The 25,529-nt window shown below is 38.8% G+C and overlaps 1 protein-coding gene across 10 annotated transcripts; it reads left to right on the forward strand.

The window, feature by feature from the left end:
* The first annotated feature begins 1,785 nt into the window (after positions 1 to 1,785).
* LOC104607295 (uncharacterized) lies at positions 1,786 to 25,088 on the forward strand. Of its 10 annotated transcripts, none has more exons than XR_736936.3 (12): positions 1,787 to 2,011; positions 2,127 to 2,183; positions 8,773 to 8,949; positions 9,039 to 9,122; positions 11,038 to 11,117; positions 11,681 to 11,777; positions 11,961 to 12,069; positions 22,330 to 22,388; positions 23,090 to 23,197; positions 24,389 to 24,489; positions 24,584 to 24,620; positions 24,705 to 25,088. XR_736936.3 is itself a non-coding variant. In XM_010272917.3 (11 exons), exons 1-10 carry the CDS (start codon positions 1,883 to 1,885, stop codon positions 24,452 to 24,454), a joined length of 966 nt encoding a protein of 321 aa, XP_010271219.1. In that variant the 5' UTR covers positions 1,787 to 1,882; the 3' UTR covers positions 24,455 to 24,489; positions 24,584 to 24,758. The 10 variants fall into 10 exon arrangements, 3 of the variants coding, with proteins under 3 accessions (XP_088760099.1, XP_010271219.1, XP_010271218.1); XR_016085744.1 differs by having other exon boundaries at positions 24,731 to 25,088; XR_016085747.1 differs by adding an exon at positions 23,384 to 23,520 and having other exon boundaries at positions 1,786 to 2,011; positions 24,389 to 24,758.
* Positions 25,089 to 25,529: the final 441 nt, after the last annotated feature.

The raw sequence follows: 25,529 nt of genomic DNA on the forward strand, positions 1-25,529 counted from the left end.
TATATATATATATACACTTTGAAACCTAATAAATATAATTAATAAAAATTTCTAATGTTAATAATAATATTAAAATTTAGCAAGTTTTTTACCTAGCAACTACTAAAAGTTAAGAAATTAATAAAAATTAGTAGTTCATAAATAAAAAACTAAAATACAATTTAATTCTATTTAAATGTAATTAATATTAATAAGATAATTAAAATTAAGAATAAAAGTAAAAGATTATGAAAAATAATAACATAAACCATTTGTATTCCACATAAAAATTATCAAAATTAATTAAAATACTGCCATATGACTCTTACTTAGGGATGACCATTTATAACTTAACCAAAAGCAAATATTTTTGTTTTAAGCTTGATCTAGCTCAGATCTACACCAAGCCCACACAAAATGTGGGCAATAGGGTTGTAAAATTAATAAAAATTACTAAAGTTAATAAAAAATATTAATTTTAGCAACTTTTATCTAACAACTATTAAAATTTAAGAATTTAATAAAAATTAGTATTGATAAGATAATTAAAATTAATAATAAAAAGTAATAAATCATTTATAATTTAGCCTAACCCAATTAGATCTATAAATTTCCGTGCTTAAGCAATTATTTTCTTTTGAGTTAGGTTTAACTCAAATATGCACCAAGTCCACACATAATATGGGTAGTATGACCGTAAACGAATTAGATTCAAATCAAATCCAATTACATCCACATTAACATTTGATTATGAAATTTATAAATATGCATCCACATCTGATTATTATTAGGTTGGATTTTGAATTTTAAAGTATATGCATATATGTATAATTACACATAATATCTATGTATATACATAATTATACTGCATATACAAAATAATAATTTTTATTAGATATAGATTTTAATCAAATTGGATGGGGTTAAATCCACATCCAACCGAATTATTAACCAGATGCAAGTTCTAACATCCAAATTTGGGATAATTAGATTCGAAGTCTAATTGGGTATCGAACTTTCAAAGTCCAATGATGGCCCTAGCAAATAGGGCCCAAGCTAAGAAACCCCTAATAAGCTTAACTTAGAAGCTATATGCATATATAATATTTAGATAACAAATTTTATATTAATATATATTTTTTATACTAGACTATAATTGAATAAAACATTTAATTTGTAAAAAAAACCATAATTTTATAATTAACACAGGCAAGCTATAGGCTCGAACAAATATTATTACACCTAAGGTATAGGCTGGGCTAGGCCAAACAACCTTAAAAACTTCTAATACACTATCGAAATTTTCATTGGGCTACACAATGGGGGTAGCCCATCCTTCATAGCTCTTTTGGCTTCAATATTATCTAAAAACAGTTAAAAATATCCCATAAAATAATGCATGCATGGATTGCACTCGATTTGATTAAGTCCAATTACAAATGTTACGATGTGTGCAACTTGGTGGATTGGGTTAGGATGAGGGCCAATCTAAGCCTACTCCAAAGTCTTAAACCTTAAGTTTGGACTTACATTAATTTATTATGATTAAAAAAAATTAACTATAGATTAATTTAATTATTTCTATAGGCTACTTTTATATATTTACTGATATTTAAGTGATACTTACAAAAAATTGAAACATTTAAGTTGAATTTGGTGAAGGCTTAAAAATCTAACCTAATTCAAAATTAAAGCTGGATTCATACTTTTCCCTAACCCGAGCTTCAACCCAACCCAACCATAGTTTTTCGGGCTGGGTTCGGGCTAACCCGGCCCAAGTTGCAGACATATGTGCAGGCCCCTTACAATGAAAACGGTTAGTTTTTTCGTTCTTCGCAGCCCTAACCAACCTCTCTGGTACCGCGAATCTGAGAAGTGAGAAGTGAGAAGTGAGAAGTGAGAAATGCTTCGCGTTTCCGAGGGCGAGAACCGTCGACCCGAGGGTTACCTCGCGAACTACAAACAGCTTCGCGATTCACTCCTGGAGCTTCAAAGCGCCGCTGATCGAATTTTCGACAGGATTGAAGAGAGAGTACGTTGAAATTGGCGGCAGGGTTCGCCTGCGTGAGCTACAATTTTAATCGTTTACAATAGAGTTCTTATTTTAGTTTTTGATTTTTTTTTCTTTTTTGTGTGTATTTCTATAGACTGCAAAAGAGCATGATAAGCTGATGGACTTGTCTAACAGAGTTCAAAAGGCAAAGGTAATTAGAATGTAGACTATACTTCTCATTTTTTTTCCAGTTCTTTTCTTAGCAAGGAAGATTATAAATGAGAAAAGGGAATCGAATCAATTACCAGTAGAAGAGTGTAAATGATCATCTCTACATACTTAGATTTGGAAAATCATGATCATATCCTGCATTTTTAGCAATACTAATGATTTCATAGAAAAACCTGATAAAATTAACAAAGAGTTTCCAAGATGGTGCATCAACTGTTAACTATTCTCGGGGGTATCCCCCATGTATAGAAATTGAAGTGTGACCAAGTAAACTGGGAAATACAACAGCAGAAGTGATGGGCTAAGTAGGAGCTGGGGGCTGTTATTTTTAAATCACTGAAGCTATACAGCGTACTAAAGGCCCGTATATTGTCAGGCTGGACTGTTTGACCCTGCAGCAGTACAGTACTAATGTTTATTCACTTGTTTCCATCTTGTCGAATTTAACCCAGATTTTGCTCGCACAATATACACCCGTTCACTTTTCCTCTGATGGGTTGTCGGACATCCCAAATGAGTAAAATAGTGATCTCTAGACAAGTTAGAAGACCATATCCTGGGGCGAAGACAGGGGAAGAAATGAAAAAAAAAAGGAAAAAATGTCCACATTCTAAATACACAGAGAAAAAAGAGGAAATAATTTCAACTCGTGCTGGCTTAGTTGGTAGGATCTTTGTAGTAGAGACCTGGGACCAAATCCTGCTGCCACCAGGGGTTGGGGGTTAAGGGGATGGGGAATAGGCTACCCCCATTGTGTAGCTCCATGAAGCAAAAAGAAAGAAGAAGAAGACGAATGTTTTTACATTAAGATTTCCCAACAAATGATGATATTTCTTTATCAAACAGTTACTGTAGAGGGTTCTCTAATGATAATGAAGAATGTTTTTACATGTCATGCTTGGTTATTTTTTTTAATGGATTTTCTCATACTTGGTTCGTAATGCTTTCCTCGGCATCATTTCTCTTCCAACTTTATAGATAATGAACAATCTGTAGTTGGCTTTGTTATGCAGGAGAGAAGAATGGAAGAAGAGAGAAAAGAGAAAGAGAAGAAGAGAGAAGAGAGAACTGAGAGCAAAAGATGCTGCTGGCGGAACAGCTTTTTTAATATATATACTAGGGCGACAACAACTAAAATAAAAAAGAGTAAAAGTACAATAGTACCCTTGCGGTACTATACATAGGAAAAATAACAGCTATTAACACTCCCCCTCAAGTTGGGACATAGATGTCAATCATGCCCAACTTGTCACATAAATCATGATGCCGTGAGTGGTGTAGTCCTTTTGTAAAGATGTCTGCAAGTTGATCCTCAGAGCTGACATAGAGAGTACACACTTCCCCTGTGATAATCTTCTCTCTGATAAAATGCTTGTCGACTTCGATGTGTTTAGTTCTATCATGTAGTACAGGGTTAGCAGTAATGTTTATGGCTGTTTTTTTATCACAGAATAGGGTCATAGGTCTGTCTACTAGAAAACCCAACTCACTCAACAGATTCTTTATCCACATAATTTCAGCCACTCCATGAGCCATTGCTCGATATTCAACTTCAGCACTGGATCTAGCTACCACACTTTGCTTTTTGCTTCTCCAGGTAACTAGATTTCCTCCTATGAAGGTACAGTAGCCATTAGTTGACTTTTTGTCATTTAGGGATCCTGCCCAATCTGCATCAGTATACACTTCAACTTTCAAATGTCCGTGCCTTTGAAACAACAAGCCAGCACCTGGAAACCTTTTAAAGTATCGAAGGATTCTTTCTGCTACTTCAAGATGAGTGGTCATAGGGGCATGCATGAACTGGCTAAGGACACCAACTGCATAAACAATGTCTGGGCGAGTCATAGAAAGATATAACAATCTCCCTATAAGTCTCTGGAACCGTTTCACATCCTTGATAGGTTCACCTTGGCTGTCACCTAATTTATGGTTAGGATCAATAGGGGAATCAACTGGCTTTACTCCCATTTTTCCTGTATCCTGGAGTAAATCTAGGACATACTTCCTTTGGGAAATGAAGATACCCCTTTTTTAGCGGGCAACTTCAATTCCTAGGAAGAATCTTAGAGGACCTAGATCCTTTACTTCAAACTGTGTGGCAAGAAAACTCTTCAACTTTTGGATTTCATCCTTCTAGTTGCCAGTGATAATTATATCATCAACATATACTATCAAAGCAACAATTTTACCTTCTCTTCTTTTCACAAACAATGTGTGATCAAATTGACATTGCTTGTACTCTTTCTGCTGAACCGCTGCATGGAATCTACTGAACCAGGCTCTCGGTGATTGTTTCAGCCCGTATAAAGACTCCTTCAACCTGCACACCTTTTGTTCATTGCCTTGAGCCTGAAAACTAGAGGGTTGTATCATGTAAACTTCCTCTTCAAGGTCACCATTCAAGAATGCATTCTTGATATCAAGTTGATGTAGATCCCAGTCAAGATTAGCAGCAAGAGAGAATAGAACTCTAATGGAGTTCATCTTGGCAACGGGTGCAAAAGTCTCTGCATAATCAACTCCGTACACTTGTGTAAACCCCTTTGCCACTAAACGAGCTTTATACCTCTCCACCGTGCTATCAGCCCTATGTTTGACTATGAACACCCATTTACATCCAACTAGATCATTTCCCTTAGGAAGATCTACAAGTTCCCATGTGCCATTTTTATGAAGGACATTAATTTATTCCTTCATAACATCTGTCCATTCAGGTACTGAAAGAGCTTCTGCCACATTCTTAGGGATAGGGACACTGTCAATGGATGTGAGAAAGGCTCGAAAAGAGGGTGAAATGTTTTCATAGAAAACAAAGTGGGAAATGGGGTGTTTAGTGGTGTATGATCTAACACCTTTCCTGTGAGCAATAGGAAGGTCAAGGTCATTAGCAACAGAGGTATCAATTGCAATGGGATCAGGGACATCAATGGGAACCAAGATACCTGAGTGAGTATGGTCCGCCCCCGAAGAGTTTAATGGCATTGGAGGTACAGGTTTTGGATTCTCCACAGCTCTTGAATTTGGTTGGCCTTTGTGACGACGGAAGAAGACACGAAAAGGAGGAGGATCAGGAAGAGGAGGGAGCTGAACCAGTTTCTCCTCATTCCTACTCTCCCCCTGAGGAAAAACAAGGAAAAAAGGTTCGCTCTCAAAGAAAGAGACATCCATGGAAACATAGAATTTCCGGGAAACAAGATCAAAACAACGGTATCCCTTCTGAGTGAAGGAGTACCCAGGAATATGCAAGGAATAGCACGAGGATCCAATTTTCCACGAGTGGGTGACAGATTTTGGACAAAGCAACGACAACCAAACACACGAGGAGGAATGGGAAGAAGGGGGCCTTAGGAAAGAGAAGCTTATGTGGGGCTTTGCACTCTAACCAATGAGAGGGCATACAGTTGATGAGGTAGGTAGCACAAAGGACAGCCTCAAGCCAAAAGCGTTTTGGAACATTCATATGGAGTAGTAAACCCCGGGCCACTTCAAGGAGGTGTCGATTCTTTCTTTCAACAACACCATTTTGTTGTGATGTTCAGGCACAAGAGCTGCGGTGAAGTGAACCACGTGAAGCAAAAAATTCTGTGAGATCACTATGAAAATACTCTTTGGCATTATCTGACTGAAAAATTTGGATTTCAGTTTGAAATTGGGTGAAGACCATCCACTGAAAATCTTGAATAATTTTTGGTACTTCATCCCTGGTCCGCATGGGATATACCCATGTATATCTAGAATAATCATCGATAATGGTAATAAAATACTTGTAGCCACTCTCAGATGGTAAAGTAACAGGGCCTCACACATCAGAATGAATAATGTGAAAAGGAAATTCAGATTTATTATTTTTTGAAAGAAAATGAGTTCTACACTGCTTATTCAATTGACAAGTTTGACAAGAGAAATCTGAAATGGACACTGACTTAAACAATTCTAGAGACACCACTTTCAAAGACTCAAAAGATAAATGACTAAGACGACAATGCCATAAATAAACTTGACTCTTACAGGACTGACTCTTAGACTCTATGACTTGAAGACCAGCCTTATTCTCCAACATGTAAAGTCCATCAACCATACATCCTCTACCAATCGTCCTCCCCGAGGCTAGATCCTGGATCACACAATAAGAAGGGAAAAAGGTTACTGAGCAGTTTAAGGAATTAGTAATACTACTAACAGAGAACAAATTAATGGGAAATTTCGGAACATGTAAAACATCAGAGAGGGTAAGGCCGAGAGGGAGAGAAATGGTTCATTGACCAGCTATGGTAGTGTATGATCCATCAGCTAGTCTCACCCTGTCTCTTCCAGAAAGAAGGTGATAGGTTTGAAAGTAAGAGGACGTACCAGTCATGTGTTTTGACGCTCCAGAATCAATGATCCAGGGAGTGAGGGTTATGAGAAGCAACATGGAAAGCCGTGGTAGAGTTACCTGATGTAGACGCAAATGAAGTTGAGGGAGGAGCATCCATCTGACGAATTGCTCTACCATAGAGCTCTAAATGGTCATGGAAGGAATTTATAATATCCTCCCTTGGGTTAGATCCAGATGAATGTATCTGAGTCACAGTATGAATGGGGGGCTGATTCTCTTGAGTAGCCATGTTTGCCGTAGTGTGTTTTCTTGTACCTTGCTGTCCTGACTTTTTATTCATATATGAACATTGCTTCTTATTCAGATCTTGAGCCCATTTCGGCTTCTCATGAAGATCCCAGCATGTGTCTCGGGTGTGTTGGGGTTTCTGGCAATGAGTACACCACAATTTGTCCTTGTCATCCATCTTTTTCTGAAGATCCCCCTTCTTAGAAGTATTTCCCCCACCGGTAGTAGCACTCCCTTTCGCTGCCAACACAACTGCATCTCCTCCAGAACTGTTCATCAAATTCCTTCTGCTTTCTTCTGATTGTACAAGAGCATAAACTTCCTGAACTGATGGAAGATCCTTGCTACCTAGGATCTGGACTCTGGTAGATTCATATGTAGGGTTCAAACCATGTAAGAAAGCAAATACTCTTTGTTAGGAGACAAGTTTTTTGTACAGTTTTGCATCTTCATCACACTTCCAATCCACACTCTGATAATGATCTAACTCCTTCCAAACAGAGGTCAAGTCTGAGTAGTACACAGATAGACACCTTTCCCCCTGTTTATAAGTAGACGATTCTGCCTGTAGCTGGTAGATTTTTTCATAGTGTCGCAGTTCCGAATATGTTGATTTTGCTTGTTCCCAAATCTCATTTGCCGTTTCAGCCCTCATGAAATTGCTTCTTATTTGAGGTTGCGTAGAAACTAAAACCAAGACATGACCATGCTGTTTTCCTGGTTCCATCTGTCATATTCAGCACTCCCAGAATGTGGTTCTTTGATTCTCCCATTAATATAACCTATCTTTCCCCTTGCAGTGATGTACAGCTTGATCCCTCTTGAGCACTCTAAATAATTTAAACCATCAAGAGGAATAACAGCCATGGGAAAGGATAGGTCCACACCCCCACTCATTCCATTCAGCATTGAGGAAACACCGGATGTAGCAGAATCTTCACCACTTATGATTTCAGATTAAAAAACAACTCTTAAATGGGGTACACAGACTTAAAGAAATTCAACACTGAGGGGGAACAAAAAAAAAAAAATTCCTTCAGAAACACACCTCCTTTTGTAAAAACACAGGTGTTGTTACAGCACTAACAGGTCATCCCTTGACTTACAAGCTCAACACAAGTGTTGCCACAGTGCATACAGGTCATCTCTTGACCTACGCATCAACAGGACTGCTGTTACAGCAAGTACTGGTCACTTTCTGACCTTCAGTTCACCATAAAAGCTGCTGTTGTAGCATACAAGAGGTACTGGTCACTTTCTGACCCTCAGTTCACCATAAAAGCTGCTGTTGCAGCACACAAAAGGTCCTCACGACCTACAGTTTCACAGGGATCAGTCGACCCCATAAAAAAGGAAAGAAAGAGGTGGTGATCACCTCACATCCAATTGGCAGACCTAGTACAGGTTCTGCCCTGGCACACGACCAGAAAAAAAAAAGTTAAGAGAGAGAAAGAAAAGTTACTTCAGTGTGTGAGATCTTCAATCAGCCAAACAGCAGATGAGGGCGGCAGATCTGGAAATCTGGTGCGAAGAAGAAAAAAAACTGTTCACTCGACTTCCCCTTTCAGATCTGATAGTCCCGCTCTGATACCATGTTATGCAGGAGAGAAGAATGGAAGAAGAGAGAAAAGAGAGAGAAGAAAAGAGAAGAGAGAACTGAGAGCAAAAGATGCTGCTGGCAGCGCAGCTTTTTTAATATATATACTAGGGCGACAGCAACTAAAATAAAAAAGAGTAAAAGTATAATAGTACCCCTGCGGTACTATACATAGGAAAAATAACAGCTGTTAACAGGCTTCTTTGGTGGAATGCACAAGTTCTTGATTTCTCTGTTAAATTCCTTGTATATAGACCTCTTTATCAAGTGAATCAGAAACCATAAAGACTAACATTCAAACATGTAAAAATTGGTTTTGAAAATTTCTCAGAGTAATTATTGACAGCTGCCTTGAATTTGTAGGCCAAGATTGATGCTATATCACATTCAAAGGAAGCAATTGCAATCAGGTCTTCTCCAAGGTACCCATCAAAATCTGATAGGGAGGAGGATTTTCACTCTTTATTTGGATATAGAGATAGTGATACAGGTTCAGGATTGCCAGTAGCAACTTTGTTAGTAAATGCAGGGCTGAATAGGGTAGGCATCCATTTATTCCCTTCTGGTACATTCATTCTTTAAATTCTTTTTATTATTTTCATCTTCCTCAATACATGCTGGTATAGCAGGAGTTTGGAGATGGGACACTTGAGCTTTTTCAGTTTTTCTCAGAGACAAGTTCTGACTTTCTACCAAAGGATGCCCAGCCTGAGGTACTAATAGTATAGCTCTAGGATGGCTCATGTTTTGCTACTATTCCATGGTTGTTTTTAATTTAGGTTTTCCATTGCTTTCAGGTTCCTCTGACATAATTGGTGTTACCTTTATTTTTATGCAAGACCGTGCAGCATTCTTGACAACACTAACTAATCACCTGCTCATTGGGAAATTGTTACATTATCATGTATTGGAATGATTCATTTTACCATTGTTTTAAAATGTCACATGTTTAAAGTTAGAAGTAAACAGTATATTGAATGGAATGACAAATAAACCACCTTTTTGATGTCATCAGAAAACACTTGTTTTCCTGCACAATTGCACTCATGTCTTGCATTTTCTCTGGGATATTGATGTAGTGGACACATCAAACACCACAACGGTGCAAATTTTCGATAAAAATTTATTATCTCCTCGAGAAATATTTGATATACAGGACTCATCTCTATAATGTATGGAATCTATGGAAGTATATCTAGTTTGTGAGCTTAATTTCAGAAAGCTATCCATAAAAAATGTTTTCAGAAAGCTAAAAATAACCATATGTAAGTTTCACTTGTATTGCATCTCATTGTACATGAACCAAATGTATACATTCTCTCACACTTTTCAGCATCACCATAACATACTTTACCTTTAAAAAAGTATGATTATGGGACTGAAATTGGCTTTCTATATTGATAAGAACCTAAAGTTCATTGCCATCCAAATAAGCATTTTTACATTCAATTCTTGTATAAGTGCATATGAACTAAACCAACAGAACTAAGATGCTCAAATGCAACTCTTGGATCATGGTCTTTGATATAAAACATGGAATTTTGTGTCTTCTTGGATTCCTTTCCCCTTAGCTATAGAGAATATACTTTACCTTTTCTAAAAAAAAATTGTTTCTATAAGTGGTAACTGGTATCCTAAATATAATAATTTAATTTCATTAAGTTGCATGTAAATTTCTTCTTGGATTCTTTTCCCCTTAGCCATAGAGAATATACTTTACCTTTTCTCTATAAATGTTCCAAATTCAATATGAGTTTCCTTTTTTTATTGAAAAATTATTAAGCAATTAGTTCAATTTTACTAAAATGAACTTATGTTTTACAGTAAAAATTTATGAAAGAGATGCATATCAGCGTATCTATCAATTGCACACTGTATAAACAGGGCCCTGTAGGAAAAGGTGGAATCTTAAGGGAAACCCAATTACACAAGTGCCAGACGTTTGCTTTCTTCGATCTACTGCTAGAAATTCCATTATAGTTCAGGCTTTTAATCACTTTCTTGAAGCTAACAAAAATTTTGCAAAAAAAGGAAAGGAAAACAGAGAAAGTATACAAACAGTCTAGGAAAGGAAAGAAGGGAGGTTTGTGTGTGTGTGTGGGGGGGGGGGGGGGGGGATCAACCACCAAACGTAAAGCAACTAATCTACTCTACTCCTATTTGGAACACACATAGACCACAAGCCCCTTGACAAAGCAACACACACCCAAAAAGTGAAACAAAAGACTCCTACACCTCAGGACTAAAAGTCCATTATCCACTCTCAATAATGAAATTCCTTAGCAGATACATGTGCATGGTTGCGGTGTGGAGCCAGGGTCATAACTCATTTAAATAGAAAATAAACTCAGCATATGAGCTAAATATTGTTCACATCCACTTACCTTCTAAGGCTAACCCCCTGCCAACTATGTTGCTTATCCCCATTGCCATCACAAACACACAAAGAAAGGAAAAATAAGCTAAGAGGCATTTTTGGTAGATAATAAGCTTGTGTTCATAAAGTTCAGATATACTATTATTTCTCTGTCTTTAACAGTTGGGTGTCATGTGATGCAGAACTGGAATAGAATTTCAGATGAATGGAGACAAGGGACATGGATCTAACCTTATTGTATACCATTTTAGGTAGTGTCTGGAGTTGGCCATTCAAGTGGAAATGCATTTGTTGAGAGCCTTCTTAAACCTCCAGATTTTACCTATGGCAGGTATGCTTCTGATGTGGAGAACATTGTTTTAGCCATCATAATTTCACTTGACAATCAATTGGCTGCTATTATTTGGTAGCCTCATTTCAGTCATTATTTAACTATGACTTGAAAACCATAACTAATCAATTTATAATGGTATAGAGTACTCATTGTTTTTATATGAAAATCGTATTTTTTTAATCAAATATGATGTTTATTATTGTACAAATCTAACAAAACTTTTATGGTATTTATTACTGATCCATGTATCCTATTCCTTAGGTTTCTCCATTTATGGGTGTCATGTACTACCTATTATATACATAATACCCTGCTATTTGAGCCTAGTTAACAACAAGCTCTCCTTATAGAGCTCTGAACTAGTAAAAAGTTTTTAAACTACTTTAAATGCATGGGTCTGATTGAAGGATTAAAAGTTAAAACAGCATCTTGACATTTATTAGCCTTTTCCTTCAATCATCCATTTTCTTCCTATTTTGTTGTTTTTAAATGATTTGTATTCAAGTGATCATTTATCTACCATAGGACTTTCCTCTAACTATGTTTTCCCTTTTCTCTAGCATCCTGAAAGAGGAAAATATTATGACTGATCATTCATCAAGTCCCAAGCATCAGACACTCCCACCTCCACCTCCAAGTTTAATTCATAGTTCGCGGGTAAGACTTAGGTTCTACTAAAGCTGCATCTAATTAATAGCTCATTTCATACACGGATATATTCTTCAACAGCTAGATTTTTTTTTGGACATGGCTAATTAAGACTTCCCCATTTATTTCATGAATTAAATTGTAGCTTTTATTAATCTCAGTTAATTGAACATTTTTCTTGTACATGTAAAGGTGCTTCCAAGATCAGAAGGTTTCAACTCTAGACCGTCCCTTATTCAACATTTGAAGACAAAAAATGTCCTTGCTGATATCCCTAAGGTTTCCAGCAAGCCATTGGGTGGTGAGTTGTCTTTCCTGTCACCATTTGCCTAATCTCTTTGTCTCTATCTCTGTGTAATACTTTTATACTATATCTTTAATAAACAAGTACATTAAGTAATATATGCACATATTTACAGAAGTGGACGTATCTGATATTTTAGATTTTTTAGGTTACAAAATTGTCATTCTTCACAGGTACATGCTAATATCTAGCCTTTTAGTAGTGAAGGTTAGGAATTCTCTAGCAATGATTCTGCAATATGTAGGGCAATGCTTTTTTCATCAATAACAATTAAAATTTTATTAGAAATTAGATTAATGAATGATGTACAAAACTACAAATGAAGCTGTGCCTGGGCATCCCTTTGTTTGGGCTAGTAGCAGCTACCCACCCATTCTAATTATATTATTTACAAATTCCCCCTTTGGGGAATAAATTCACAATGCATGATAAGCCAGATCATCACATTCTTAGACTCCTAACCATCATGAGCCAGATCATCTTCATCAGGTTCCTTGGTTTTTCCATTGAGGTAACCAGTTATTCCTTTCCTTCCAATAAACATCTTAACGGATTGTGATTATTGCCAATAATTTGTGCCATCCAATTTCACAGTGATGATCTGAATCCCTATTCTCAAGAGACAAAGTCAAAGTGTTCATTTGTTGTGATGTATCTTTTCTGGAAACAACCTCAGAAATCTTGCTAGAAGCCATCCCAGATCAGTAAACAAGTAGTATGCAATCAACACCAACAGAGGCCAACATACCAAATAGCCAAGAAACATTTTGTGAAATAGTTCTCTGAGAAGGTTAGAATTTCTTGAGATAACTAGTAGATCCCATGAAAAGATTTCCCCTATTCACCTCTCTGCTGTTACAGCCTACAGCAGGCAGTTGGTCATCTAGGGACTGAGGAAAACAGTTCATAAAATCCAAAACTCCTCTGGCATTAAATATACACTAGAAAAAATTTCCAGAAAATTCAAATAAGCTTCAAATGTTATGAGAGCACTTCCACTTGAAAGAAATATGATGTGGGCCTCGTGTAGACCCCCCCCCCCCCCCCCTCAAAAAAAAAAAGAGCACTCTAAGGCTAGTAACAAACTATTTTCTTCTGTTTTCAGAGTAGAAAACCTCAAAAAATATCAATCTTCATCTTTTGATCATGGGATTTACATGAAAATACTCCATAAGGGTTATCTGCTTGTATATTCTCCTTGATTTCCATTGTGCGTGTCTGGTATGCCTGCTAACATCATCAGTCCATACAGATGATGTCAGCAGATCATTGGTGGTTAGGAGGCTCTGATAAGACCACTTTGAATTCTGAGAATCTGAGCTGGTTCGAGGGAGCTCACCTTCCTGAAACAGAGTAGAAGGGAGGAAGAAGAGAAAGGAAGAAGTAGAAGAGGAAGGAAGGAGGAGAATAGTAGGGTTCATGCCCAGAATAGATGGGGTTACAATTATTTATACTCTTCCTTCAGTCTCTCCTGCACATGGACTCAACTGTGACTGCTAACATTAACTAGAGGGACGTGGCCTCCTCACGTAAACGAACCTCAGTGGAGGTTGCACATGGGTGGTCAGGTGTTTGTCTCATGCCGGGCCTGGTTACGGTGTGTCTTGGGCCTGGGTCTCCTGTTGTGGGCCCGAATGAGTAGTTGAGGGCCCGAATGAGTAGTTGAGGGCCTATCAGTCCCACCCTCTTCAAGAAACACCTTGGCCTCAAGGTTGATGTGGGGATACTGATCTTGTAGTTTGTCATAGTCCTCCCAAGTGGCATCTTCTGGTGGCAAGTTTTTCCACATGACTAAGGCCTGCTTGTGTAACTTCTTGCCTATCTTGACCCATCTTACATTTCTGATTTGTTGTGGTTCAATCAATATGTCCCCGTCTTCTGTGAACTGCGGAAGGGTCAGGCTGACCTAAGTCAGCATACTGACATGGAAAACCGGGTGTAATTTCAAGGAAGCAGGAAGCTCCAATTTGTAAGCCACCTGTCCCACTCGTTCAATCACCATGAATGGGCCAAAATACTTAGGGGCTAGCTTCTGCCAAACTCGTCGGGCTACTGAAGGTTGCCAGTAAGGCTGGAGCTTCAAATAAACCCAACCCCCAACTGCAAATTCAAGCTCCCGGTGATTGCGGTCGTAGGCCAACTTCATGTGTTGTGCTCTCTGCAAATGCAATTTAAGGGATCTCAATCTCATCTCTGTTCAACTGGTTTTCTACCTCAGCCACTGTAGAAGTTTCCTTTCCATATGGCAGCACTCCTGGAGGTTCTGTCCCATATACTACCTTAAAGGGAGTGGTTCCTGCTGAAGCCTGATATGTGGTATTATACCAATATTCTGCCCACGGCAGCCAGTAGGCCCACTGTTTGGGCTTCTCCCCAATGAAGCAACGCAAATATGTTTTGAGGCACCGATTGACCACCTCGGACTGCCCATCAGTCTGGGGGTGGTATCTGGTTGTGTGAAGCATGTGTACCCCTTGAGCGGAGAAATAAGAGTCCCAGAATTTGCTCATGAAGAGGGGGTCCCTGTCAGTCAAGATGGAATTCGGAGTGCCATGTAATTTGGCTACGTCCTGTACATAGGCTCGAGCCACTGTGGAAGTTGTATATGGTTGTGGTAACACTAAAAAATGAGCATATTTGCTCAAGTGGTCCACAATCACCAGAATCACAAACTTCCCTGCTGATTTAGGCAACCCGGTAATAAAATCCATTGTTATGTCTTCCCACACTCGTTCTGGAATAGGTAAGGGTTGAAGTAGACCTGCAGGAGACTGGATTGCTGGCATACATCACAACAGGCCACATAACTCTGAATCATAAGTCTCATCCCCCTCCGGTAATAATGGCTCGCTATCCTCTTGTACGTTCTGAGAAATCCAGAATGCCCCCCAATAGCTGAGTCGTGAAAGAGTTTGAGCAACTCTTTCTGATAATCTGATTTACTGGCCACCACCACACGACCCTTATAAAAGAGTGTAGTACCTGTTAGTCTGTTACAGAATACCTGGGGACTAAAGCTGGATCCCTGTTCCATTGAGCTCGGATCCGACTGAGTTCTGGATCGGATCACGCCTCTTGCTGGATGAGCTCATACAAGGGATAACTGGGCTTGGACAGACCCATCAGTTGAAATTCTTTTATCCTGGATAGTGCATCTGCAATAGCGTTTGAAGGCCCAGGTTTGTATTCAATATGGAAATCATAGCCCAAAAGTTTATAAGCCCATTTTTGTTGTTCAGGACTGAGAATCCTTTGCTCCAATAAGTGTTTAATGCTTCGATGATCAGTTCGCACCGTAAATCTCCGACCCAGAAGGTACGCCCTCCACTTGTGTAATGCCAGTGTAATCGCCATTAATTCTTTCTCATATGTGGACTTTGCTTGGGCCTGGGCTGATAGAGCTCGACTAAAGAAAGCTAGGGGTTGTCCATACTGCATTAGAACTGCCCCAATTCCCTTCCCGTAAGCATCAGTTTCAACCACAAATTCCTTATTGAAATCTGGGAGAGCCAAGGTGGGGGGTGTTGTGACTGCCCTCTTAAGAGATTGGAAGGCTTGTTCAGCGGACTCGTCCCACTCAAAAGCTCGTTTCTTCAACAACTTAGTGAGAGGTGCGGCCAACATGCCGTAACCTGCTATGAAACGTCGGTAATACCCGGTCAGCCCAAGGAATCCTCTAAAAGACCTTAGATTCCGGGGTCTAGGCCAGTTCACCATGCTTGAAACCTTGTCTGGGTCAGTACAAACTTTGCCACCGGCTATTATGTGCCCAAGATAATTGACATGGGTTTGCCCAAATGAACATTTAGTGGGCTTGGCAAACAAAGAGTGTTGCCGAAGTAGGTCCAGAGTGCGACGCAAATGTGTCATGTGTGAGGTCCAGGTAGGACTGTAAATAAGTATATCATAAAAAAAAAACAATATATAACGCAGCAAATAGGGTCTGAAAATCTCATTCATGAGCCGCTGAAAGGTAGAGGGAGCATTGGTTAAACCAAATGGCATAACCACAAGCTCATAGTGTCCATCCGATGGCCGAAAGGCAGTCTTAGTTATATCTTCTGGGTGGACCCGGATCTAGTGGTAACCAGACCTAAGATCCAGTTTGGAGAAAAAGAGGGCCTGGCCCAACTCATCAAACAACTCCTCTACCAAGGGAATTGGATATTGGTCCTTTACCGTGATGTTGTTGAGGGCTCGATAGTCAACACATGACCCATCCTTTTTCTTTACTAGTAAGACGAGTGAGGAGAATGGGCTATTATTGGGCCGAATGAACCCTTTATCCAAGAGTTCTTGGATCATCTCCACTTCTACCCGCTGATAGTGTGGGTACCTGTACGGGTGGACATTTGCAGGAGGAGCTCTTGGTTGGAGGACAATCTGGTGGTCCAGCTGTCTAGTGGGGGGAAGAGCAAATGGCTCTTGGAACACGTCCTTGTATTCGCTCAGGAGCTGTTGGAGTTGGTCCTGCTGCTCTGGGTTTTGGGCTATGGAATCATCAACAGTCAATGTCGGCCCAAGAGGCATGGGACCCATACTCATTAACAAGGGGGTATCTGAGTGTTGGTAGCTTTTGAGAATGAGATGGGGGGTTCGGCTGTGGCTGAGACAGGTCTGGTTCCCCTTAATAAACAGGTGGTTCCATCATGTTGGAATTGCATTGTCAGTTCATCCCAATTGCACATTACTGGGCCCAATCGTTGAAGCCATTCGACGCCTAGGACTATATCAGCCCCTGAAAATTCAAGGGAGTGCAGATCTATGGAGAAGATGTACCCCTGAATCTTAAGCCTAACAGATTTGCATCTTCCCTCACATCTGACCCCTTGCCCGCTGGCCACGTTTACAGCAAAGGGAGCTATGGGTTCCACATCCAATCCGAGTCTCCGAGTCAACCCAGGGGTGATGAAATTTAGGGAACCTCCACTGTCAATTAGTATAGCCACCTTTTGGGCCTTAACCCACCCGTCAACCCTCATGGTACGTGGGTTCTGGCATCCCGAAAGTGCTTGCAAGGAAATCACATAATATTTAATTTCCATAGTTGGGCCCGCTTTGATGGGTCTAACTTCCGGTTCCCCTTCACCCTCGGCATCCTCCTCTTCAACTTGCAATAGGTAGAGGTGTGGGGTCTTGCACCGATGCCTCGGGGTAAACTTTTCGTCACAATTGTAACACAGGCCCTTCTCTCGACGGGCCTGTATCTCGGTCCAGGATAACTTCTTGTAAGGTACAGTCATGGTTCCGGGGTTCTTGGGTACTGGGATTTCTGGTTTAGTGCCCGGAGTGGGAAGTAATGGTCCTGGAGTGGAATCCCCTCGATTGGGTGGGTTTCGTAACAGAGGTCCAACCGTGACTCCAATAGGTCTAGTGGACTTCCTTAATCGGTTCAGCCTGTCTTCTTGGAGTTTAGCTAATCCGATAGCAGCAATAAGGGTTGAAGGTTGCAGTGATTTCACTTCAATCCTTATGTCTTCCCGTAATCCCCCAATAAAATAGCCAACCAGAGCAGTTTCTGGCCAGCCATGCACACGGGTAGCTAACCTCTCGAATTCAGTCTGATATTCTCGTACGCTACCAGTTTGACGTGGGACAGTAAGTCATCAAAATTCTCATACCCAGATGGTCCGAACCTCACATGTAAGGCTTCGGTGAAGTCCATCTAAGTAGTTTTCTGGTACCATTGGTACAACATAATGGCCTCCCCGCCCAGGTGGATGGAGGCAATAGGCACTCGTTGATGCGCCGGGGTCTCATGGTATTCAAAATAACGTTCAGCTCGATAAATCCAGGGTATCAGATCATCACCTGAGTAAACTGGGAATATGATTTTCGTCACCTTGCCTGGGGAGATCCCGCCGTGTCTTCATGCGCTGCTACTGGATCCTTCAGTTTCTGGTTCCCTCGCCATGGGTGTTGACAATTGCTCGAACTGTCCCACCAGTGCCGATAGAGTCTCCTTGATGTCTCTCCTTTCTGATGTGGTTCAGTGAACTTCTACTTCAATACGATCGACCCGTTCATCTAGTGCAGTTGATCTCGTGTTAGTCATCGGTGCTAGGCTCTGATACCAGTTGGTAAGACCACTTTGAATTCTGAGAATCTGAGCTGGTTTGAGGGAGCTCACCCTCCTGAAACAGAGTAGAAGGGAGGAAGAAGATAAAGAAAGGAGTAGAAGAAGAAGGAAGGAGGAGAATAGTAGGGTTTTCTTTCATGCCCAGAACAGATGGGGTTACAATTATTTATACTCTTCCTTCAGTCTCTCCTGCACATGGACTCGACTGTGACTGCTAACCAACTGGAGGGACGTGGCCTCCTCACGTAAACGAACCTCGGTGGAGGTTGCACATGGGTGATCAGGTGTTTCTCTCGTGCCGGGCCTGGTTGCGACGTGTCTTGGGCCTGGGTCTCCTGTTGTGGGCCCGAATAAGTAGTTGAGGGCCTATCAGGCTCCTTGTGAAGGTATAGTGCTTTGATACCAAGTTGTTTATCTAGGATCAATTTGCATAAGCTTATTAATCAAAAAAACAAAAAAAAATCAATTTGCATAAGTTTGTTGGTGATTTAAGAGAAAGTAGAAGAAGAGAAGAGAAAGGGATAAAGATTAAAGAGTAGAGGAGAAAAGAGATATGCCTTTGTAATCTGTGTATGTGCTTTTTTAGTGTCCCTTTTGTGTACATATTCTCATGTACCCCTTTCTTTTTTAATGAAATCTGTTATCTTTCAGCTCAAAAAAAGAATAGTGGAGAAAAGTATGGTTGGTTGTTTGATTCACATGCCCACCCACCAATTTTTATTGGATCTGATTCAATAGGGAAAGGACATATGTGACCCTCTACAACTTGTATAATGACAGGAGTCACGTGACAATATCAAATACATAAAATCCCAAATACCCTTACAACTCAATAGCTCAACAGAGGTGAGGGCACCAACAAAATGAGACTTTCCTGTGACCCTAGGCATGCCTTTTCAAACAATGGTAACAAGTAACAACAATTCAATCCATAAAAAATAAAATAAAAAGTTGCAACAGCTCAAATGAAACTGAGGCACTTAAAAAAAACCAGAATTTGATACAATTCTCATGACTCAAAAGTCAAAAGGAGATGGATCATTTTTCCCTATCTGACTACATATCATTATTCACTTGATACATGTAGGTATTTCCTCATTATTTGACAAGGAGACATAAATTTGCATTGGATTATTTAATGTCATATTTGTCTTAAACATTAGACTATTGTTACTTCTAAATCACATATCCTTTTTTTGTCATATCTTTATTTTTATGCCTAAGGTCATGGTTTTCAAGGCACCAAGGTGAGGTACCTTGTTGTCCAACATGTACACGTCAAATAAGTATAAATCTCATGTAAAAACATAGAAAGTTGGCATATTCATGAGAAGAAGAAAGAATAGAAAACCTAGAAAATTTAGGGGCTGAGACCTTGTTTCTATCTTAGAAAAAGCAAATTAAAAAAAAATTAGAAAATAAAACAGAGAGGGGGTGGGTCCCTTATTATAGTCCTAGAAAAAAGAAGAAAAGAAAGGGGTGGATACCTTGGTTGCTCTTGTATGTTGATTGGATTAAATCTTCAAGTTCTTCATTACTTATTGGTTCAGGTTTTGAGGTCCTAAAAGGGTTCAAGACAATGTCACCGACTTGTGTGTCTATCAAAAACCAAAATAAACAAGAAAACAATAAAAAGAAACTAATATAAGAATTATAAAATTATTAAATCCGCAAAATGAACAATTTAGTTTAATAATGTCCATTGTAATGTTATAATATCAATAAATAAAAAGTATGAAAGTATCATGTGGCCCCTTGTACAAAAACATGTAAGCACTTGGGTGAGGCGACCCCCAAGGGCACCTTGTTCTTGAGGTGCTGTGACTTTGAAGAAATCTCTATTGCTCTTTCCATTCTTCTATTTATAATGTCATGCTAATGCCATGGACTAATGGTTTGGCAAGGACCTCCAGTTGTGAATTGTGAACATATGCATCTAAGTTGTGCCATTGAAGATGTTTTCATAGTGCTGTCAATAGGTCAGGTCTGGAACTGGTCTGAGTAGACCTGGTCCCCAACCGATAAATAAATATGCAGAACCAGTCCTGAACCAGACCCTATAGGATCTGTAGTAACAAACCGAGAACTGATCCATTTTTTTTTTTTTGATGAATGAATGGTATTTTATTAAATAGAGATAGAAATAGTACAAGCATGAAGCACCCTAAGAGGAAGCACGAGGTGTTACCTCCCCTTAAAGATGGTTCCAAACCCAACTCTTTTCAGATTGCAGTTACAAATTAGCCAAAAACAGAGAATCCCTTGAAGCCCCTTGTTTAGCCAATTATTAAATGGGATTATTGGGTCTGACAAGATTATAATTTACAGCTCTACTTTAACCTTTAATTTGACAATAAACCTGCTCATTTGTTAAATTACACTTAAACTCTTAAAGACATGATAATATAAATGTATAATAATATTAAAATTATTCCATGAGAAGGACAGGTATTGGAGTGGGGGTATCTTTGTAATATGCTAATAATAGTCGCTTCAAGTCTTAATTGGCTAGAAACAACCAAAACTGATCCCGTCCCAATTATAATAGGGATATAATATCAAAACCCAGAACCAATCCCATTATAATCAGGACGTGTAATGTAGACCCAGTCCGTATATAATAGGGTTGGTTTTGTTCAGTTCTGTCAGGTCCATCTGATCCATTGACAGCTCTATGTTTGGGTCATTTTACTGTGAATTGTGACTTACAAGAGTATCAATCTCTATTTATTAATTTTAAATAGTTGTTGGAAAGTGTTTTGTTGTTGTTTTTTCCCATCTGCATTGAGATGTTTAACTTAATATAAGCCATCAAATTTCTAGTCATGTGTCAATACTCTCAATCAAAAAAAACAAATTCAAAGTTATGATAGGTGACAGAAGAAGGATTAAATTTTGGCAAAGACATTTGGTGTGGCAACAGGGCATTGATGGAGGAATATCCATCCCTATTCTTAATATAAGAAGACAGGAGTGTAAGGGTGGCTGATCTATGGACTATGTGGGGAGGGAAGGAATATGGTGTCCAAAGTTTAGGAGGCAGCTGAACGAATGGGAGATTACAGACCTGGCCAGATTGTTGCAACAGCTTCAGGAATACAAGCTGTCTCCAAACCATCCTGATGAAAGAATTTGCAAGTGGTCCAAGGATGGAAGGTCGTTTAGTGTTAAATCTTTCTACAATGATCTAGCTGAAGGGAGGGGGTAGAATTTTCCCTGGAAGGAGATCTGGATGTCTCATGCCCCGTCTAAAGTTAGTTTCTTGGTGTAGTCTGTTGTGAATGGGAAATTTCTCACTAAAGTCCAGCTAGCTAGAGGGGGTCTGGGATTGGAATCTCTGGAGTGCTTGATGTGTGGTCAGGCAGAAGAGTCAGTGGATCATTTATTCCTGCATTGTAGGGTTGCAGATTTGCTATATGGCCACTTCTGTAAGCTTCTTAATGTTAGCTGGTGTCTTCCAAGGAATTTCTTTGACCTGTTGAAGGCTTGGAAGCTTTGGGGGCTGAATAAGAGGGGTAAAGTGCTGTGGGGTATGATTCCTCTAGTGGTCAGCTGGATCGTTTAGAAGGAGAGAAACTAAAGGGTGTTTGAATCCAAGAGGTCTGAAGATGATGTCTTGCACTGAGCTACAGAAACGTTACATTCTTGGCTGTCAGCCCTTGTGCAGTTCAGAGGTCTCCCACATCATCAATTTTTTGAGTTCAGTATTTTATTTTGCTAATATGTAATCTACTCTGGAGTATATTCCTTCTGAGGGGTTTTTTTGGGTTTTGTTTTGGGGGCCTGGGTTTTAGTTGGTCCTTTAGATGTATGGTTTCTGGCTGTACATGTTGCTTACAAGGATCATACATGTAATTTTGTTTTTGGATAGTGGAGTTCAATACAATACCTTAACCTTTTTTTCAAAAGTTATGATCATCCCACCTCTTGTACTATATGTGTATGATGACAATTTCAGGTTTACAATACAATTAATCCCGAAATAAAAATATAACATTTACTCTTCCACACTTCCTATGATGGATTTGTTTATTCTGGCAGTTATAAGAGATTTTTTAGCATTTTTTTCTTCTATTTTTGTGAAGGCTACATTCAACAACTTATTGTGGTTATTCATCAAAAAAAAATTATCGTAGTTGTGTCGTATATTTCAATTCACACCAATACCTTGCTTGCAGACCCTCGGAGATCTGTTAGACCCACTTCTGTAGGCAACTCTGGGTTTGTTACTGGAAAGGTACATGGTTTCTGGAGTTCAGCATAAATGTGTATAGTGATGCTAATATTCATGTCTTTCTTTTTCTGGCTTGTGGACCAACATGTTGAAATATTAATTGGCACCATATCCTGGAAAATTGTCTTGCAAATTTGTTAAGTTGCTCTAGTTTTCTATTGGTTGGATAGAGAAATACCAAAATAAAGGTATACAGCTTCAAAACCCAACCCGAAGGCTTATCTGCTTATCCCTCCAAGTGGACTATTTGACTGGTTTGCTGTCCAGGGTAATGGGTCAACCTGTGATGTGACAACAATAAAAAATTAGAAAAATAAAATAATATAAAACCAGGTAAACCAATAAACAGGCCAACAGTTCAACTTTCCAGGTTGTTGAGGTTGACCAAGTCAATAGTTTTTTTATAAAATGGCAGATTACAGGTTGACAAGAATCAGAATCATGACCAGGCCACTGGGTCATCAGTCTGACCAGCCAGGTGAACAGTAGGTTGAAAACGTTGGTATGCAGTATATGCATACACTTAAAAAGGCATTGAAAGCAGTATTGCAAATTAAGCCAAGCTTATCTTATAAACTGAATTATTTTTATCATGAAACTTTATGGTCTATGAGGGTACCGCCACCCCCCCCCAATAAATCCAAGCAGTGTCAAAATTCATTGATTTCTTTTTTTTTTTTTTTTTGTTAATTTTGATGAGACAGGCAGGATTCTCCGATCTGACTTCAAGCCCAAGTAGTTCCTCCACTCCATCAAACAAAGTCAGTGATTCTGGTAAATTAAAAGACATTCTTGCAGCACTAAGACCTAAGGTATATCCCTCCCTTTCTTATTAATAAAATCATTATTCACTTATCAGAAAAAAAAAAAAGACCTAAGGTATATCCCCTACAGATCTCTATATATGGTTCTGTTTTTGAGCCAGGCCTTTTTCTTGTCTTCATTTCATTGCTTGTTGACACCCTTGCCTCTTCTATTGACAATGGGCTGTACTGTAGGGCAAATACATTTAGATGATATCCATCTAAATCCAGAAAAGGAATTAGGGTCGCATTTAGTGTTGTTTACAGAGAGCCTTTGCTGCACAGCATTACTATACTCTTATCTGTCTCACCCAAGTTTGTTTTCCATCAAGGTAGATTCTTCTTGATTCATGATGATTTGCAGTCTTCATTATCTCTGAGCAAGCCAAAACCCAAGCAAAGCATTTCTCTGCTGTTTCTTTGTCTTTGAACACATTAACATTCCAGTGAGAGAAATGAACTGTTTCTTTAGTGGTGAATGGGGAGTCATTGTAAGAGAAAAATGATATTTTTTGGGTTATCCTAATACAGAAAAAGTTATGAATGAAAATTGTACAGAAAAGGATAATGCTTAACAAAAAAATAAAAGAATTTTTTTAGCATTATTAGTTTCTTATAACTAATAGAACCTCTTTCATCCATGTCTATAAATTGTCAGAAGCTATACTGCATATGCATATGTGAGGAGGAAAAAGAAGTTTATATAGAAGATAGGTCACTCGGGCCTCTTCCATAGATAGTGTACCCAATTTCTGCCACAGTGGAGGATTAACTGATTATCAGATAGGAGACACTATAACTTCATATTGCATTCTTGTTAGATTGGATGGTATGGTCTGATATAGATCCAACTATGATCAGAAAAGCAGGACCATTTAGCATCCCTGCTGGTCCAAAGCAGTATCCAGGTTTGGTATTATCAGTTAGATTATCAAGCCAACCTGATTAATTATAAGGAGCCTTTTATCTTTCATCTGGAATTCCTTTTCCCTTTACCTATATAAAAGTCTATTTTGCATACTGCTTCTAGAGTCATTCTTTATTATTTAGATGAGCAATCATTTTAACTGATATCTAGGTGATCTCTTCTCTTTCTTTGAGACCCTCAACCCCAAGCATGGTAAAATTTCACTTTGGTTGGTCCATATTTTATGAGGTTACAATCTAACATGTTGAAATAATATCTAAAAATGGGTCTAGGCCCCATTGCAGGAATCTTCAGAGGATCAAAGTGAAGGAGATGACCAGGATGACAAGGGACAATAGGAAAAAGGCTCACATTCATGCTCAACTTTGGAATTGTAGGGATTGGGTGTAACCCATCCATGGAATTAGTTGCTGACACTTGATTTCTTTTATGGAATCACTGCCCCTGATTATTTGAATTTTTTTCAGATTTCAGTTGCTGACATAGACAATCTACTTCAGAGAGGTCTGATGTCCTTAAAAAGAGCCTTCGTCACATTTTTTTTTTTTTTGTGAAAGTAATGCTTCAGCAAATTATCTTTCTGATCAGATGGTTGAAGCTGTTATCTATTAAAGAATGCTGCAGGTCTGATCCATTGATTCCAAAAGCTCGTTTTTGAGCTTGTTACAGCTTCACGTTTTCTGATGATGCTTGTGTCTACTAGAACAAATATGCACAACCATATTCCGAGGATTAAGAAGTTTTACCTGGTAAAATTCTGGATATTGGAGTACTTGGTCCAAAGACCAAAAGGATACAGGGAGGGGTAAGCTTGAAGCTTTTGAAAATTTCAAGGGCGGCATTGAGCATTGATAAAATCATAAAAAGCACTCCATACATGCTTTACATGTATATGAACATACAGGCAAGAAAAGTTATCATGTTAAAGAACTGTACTTTTTTATAATAAAAGCTTAAAGTGCTTAAGGTTTAGATCTTGTTTTATTTTCGTTTTGGTGATTCTTGATTAGAAGGCTAGTTAGTCGTCATTTAAATGAGTGACAAGTAGATTAATTTATTTTCGTTTGTTGGAAATTCCTTGTTTGACTAGGCTGAAGCCCGTAACACGGTAACAGATCTCCTAATGTGCTATCCACTTAAAATTCGAGGTTGCTCGTGGTACCTACAACTACAATAGACTTGTCCAATGAAATGAAACGAGTGTCCAGACGCTCCATAAAAATTAAAAAAAAAAAATAGAAAGACCAAAATGTGTTTCAACTTCTGAACGAATTTTACTAAATATAAATTTTTATACAAGTAGACATTTAAATATTATCAAATAATGAGAATATTAATATCAGATCAAATGGGTGAACCCATATTGGGTTCCAATTCGAGCAAAATGGATATTTAGTCCTATGCTTCCTTTAG

This window comes from Nelumbo nucifera, chromosome 4 (assembly GCF_055504915.1).
Source record: "Nelumbo nucifera cultivar China Antique chromosome 4, China Antique-T2T, whole genome shotgun sequence".
In the NCBI taxonomy this organism is placed as follows: domain Eukaryota; kingdom Viridiplantae; phylum Streptophyta; class Magnoliopsida; order Proteales; family Nelumbonaceae; genus Nelumbo; species Nelumbo nucifera.

What these genes read in the sequence shown, in the direction of transcription:
- LOC104607295 (XM_010272916.3), top strand. Translation starts at nt 1,883, where the DNA reads ATGCTTCGCGTTTCCGAGGGCGAGAACCGTCGACCCGAGGGTTACCTC. An exon ending in TAAATGCAGGGCTGAATAGG is followed by an intron (nt 8,950 to 9,038) that starts GTAGGCATCCAT and finishes CTGGTATAGCAG; the next exon opens with GAGTTTGGAGATGGGACACT. An exon ending in GTTTAATTCATAGTTCGCGG is followed by an intron (nt 11,778 to 11,960) that starts GTAAGACTTAGG and finishes GTACATGTAAAG; the next exon opens with GTGCTTCCAAGATCAGAAGG.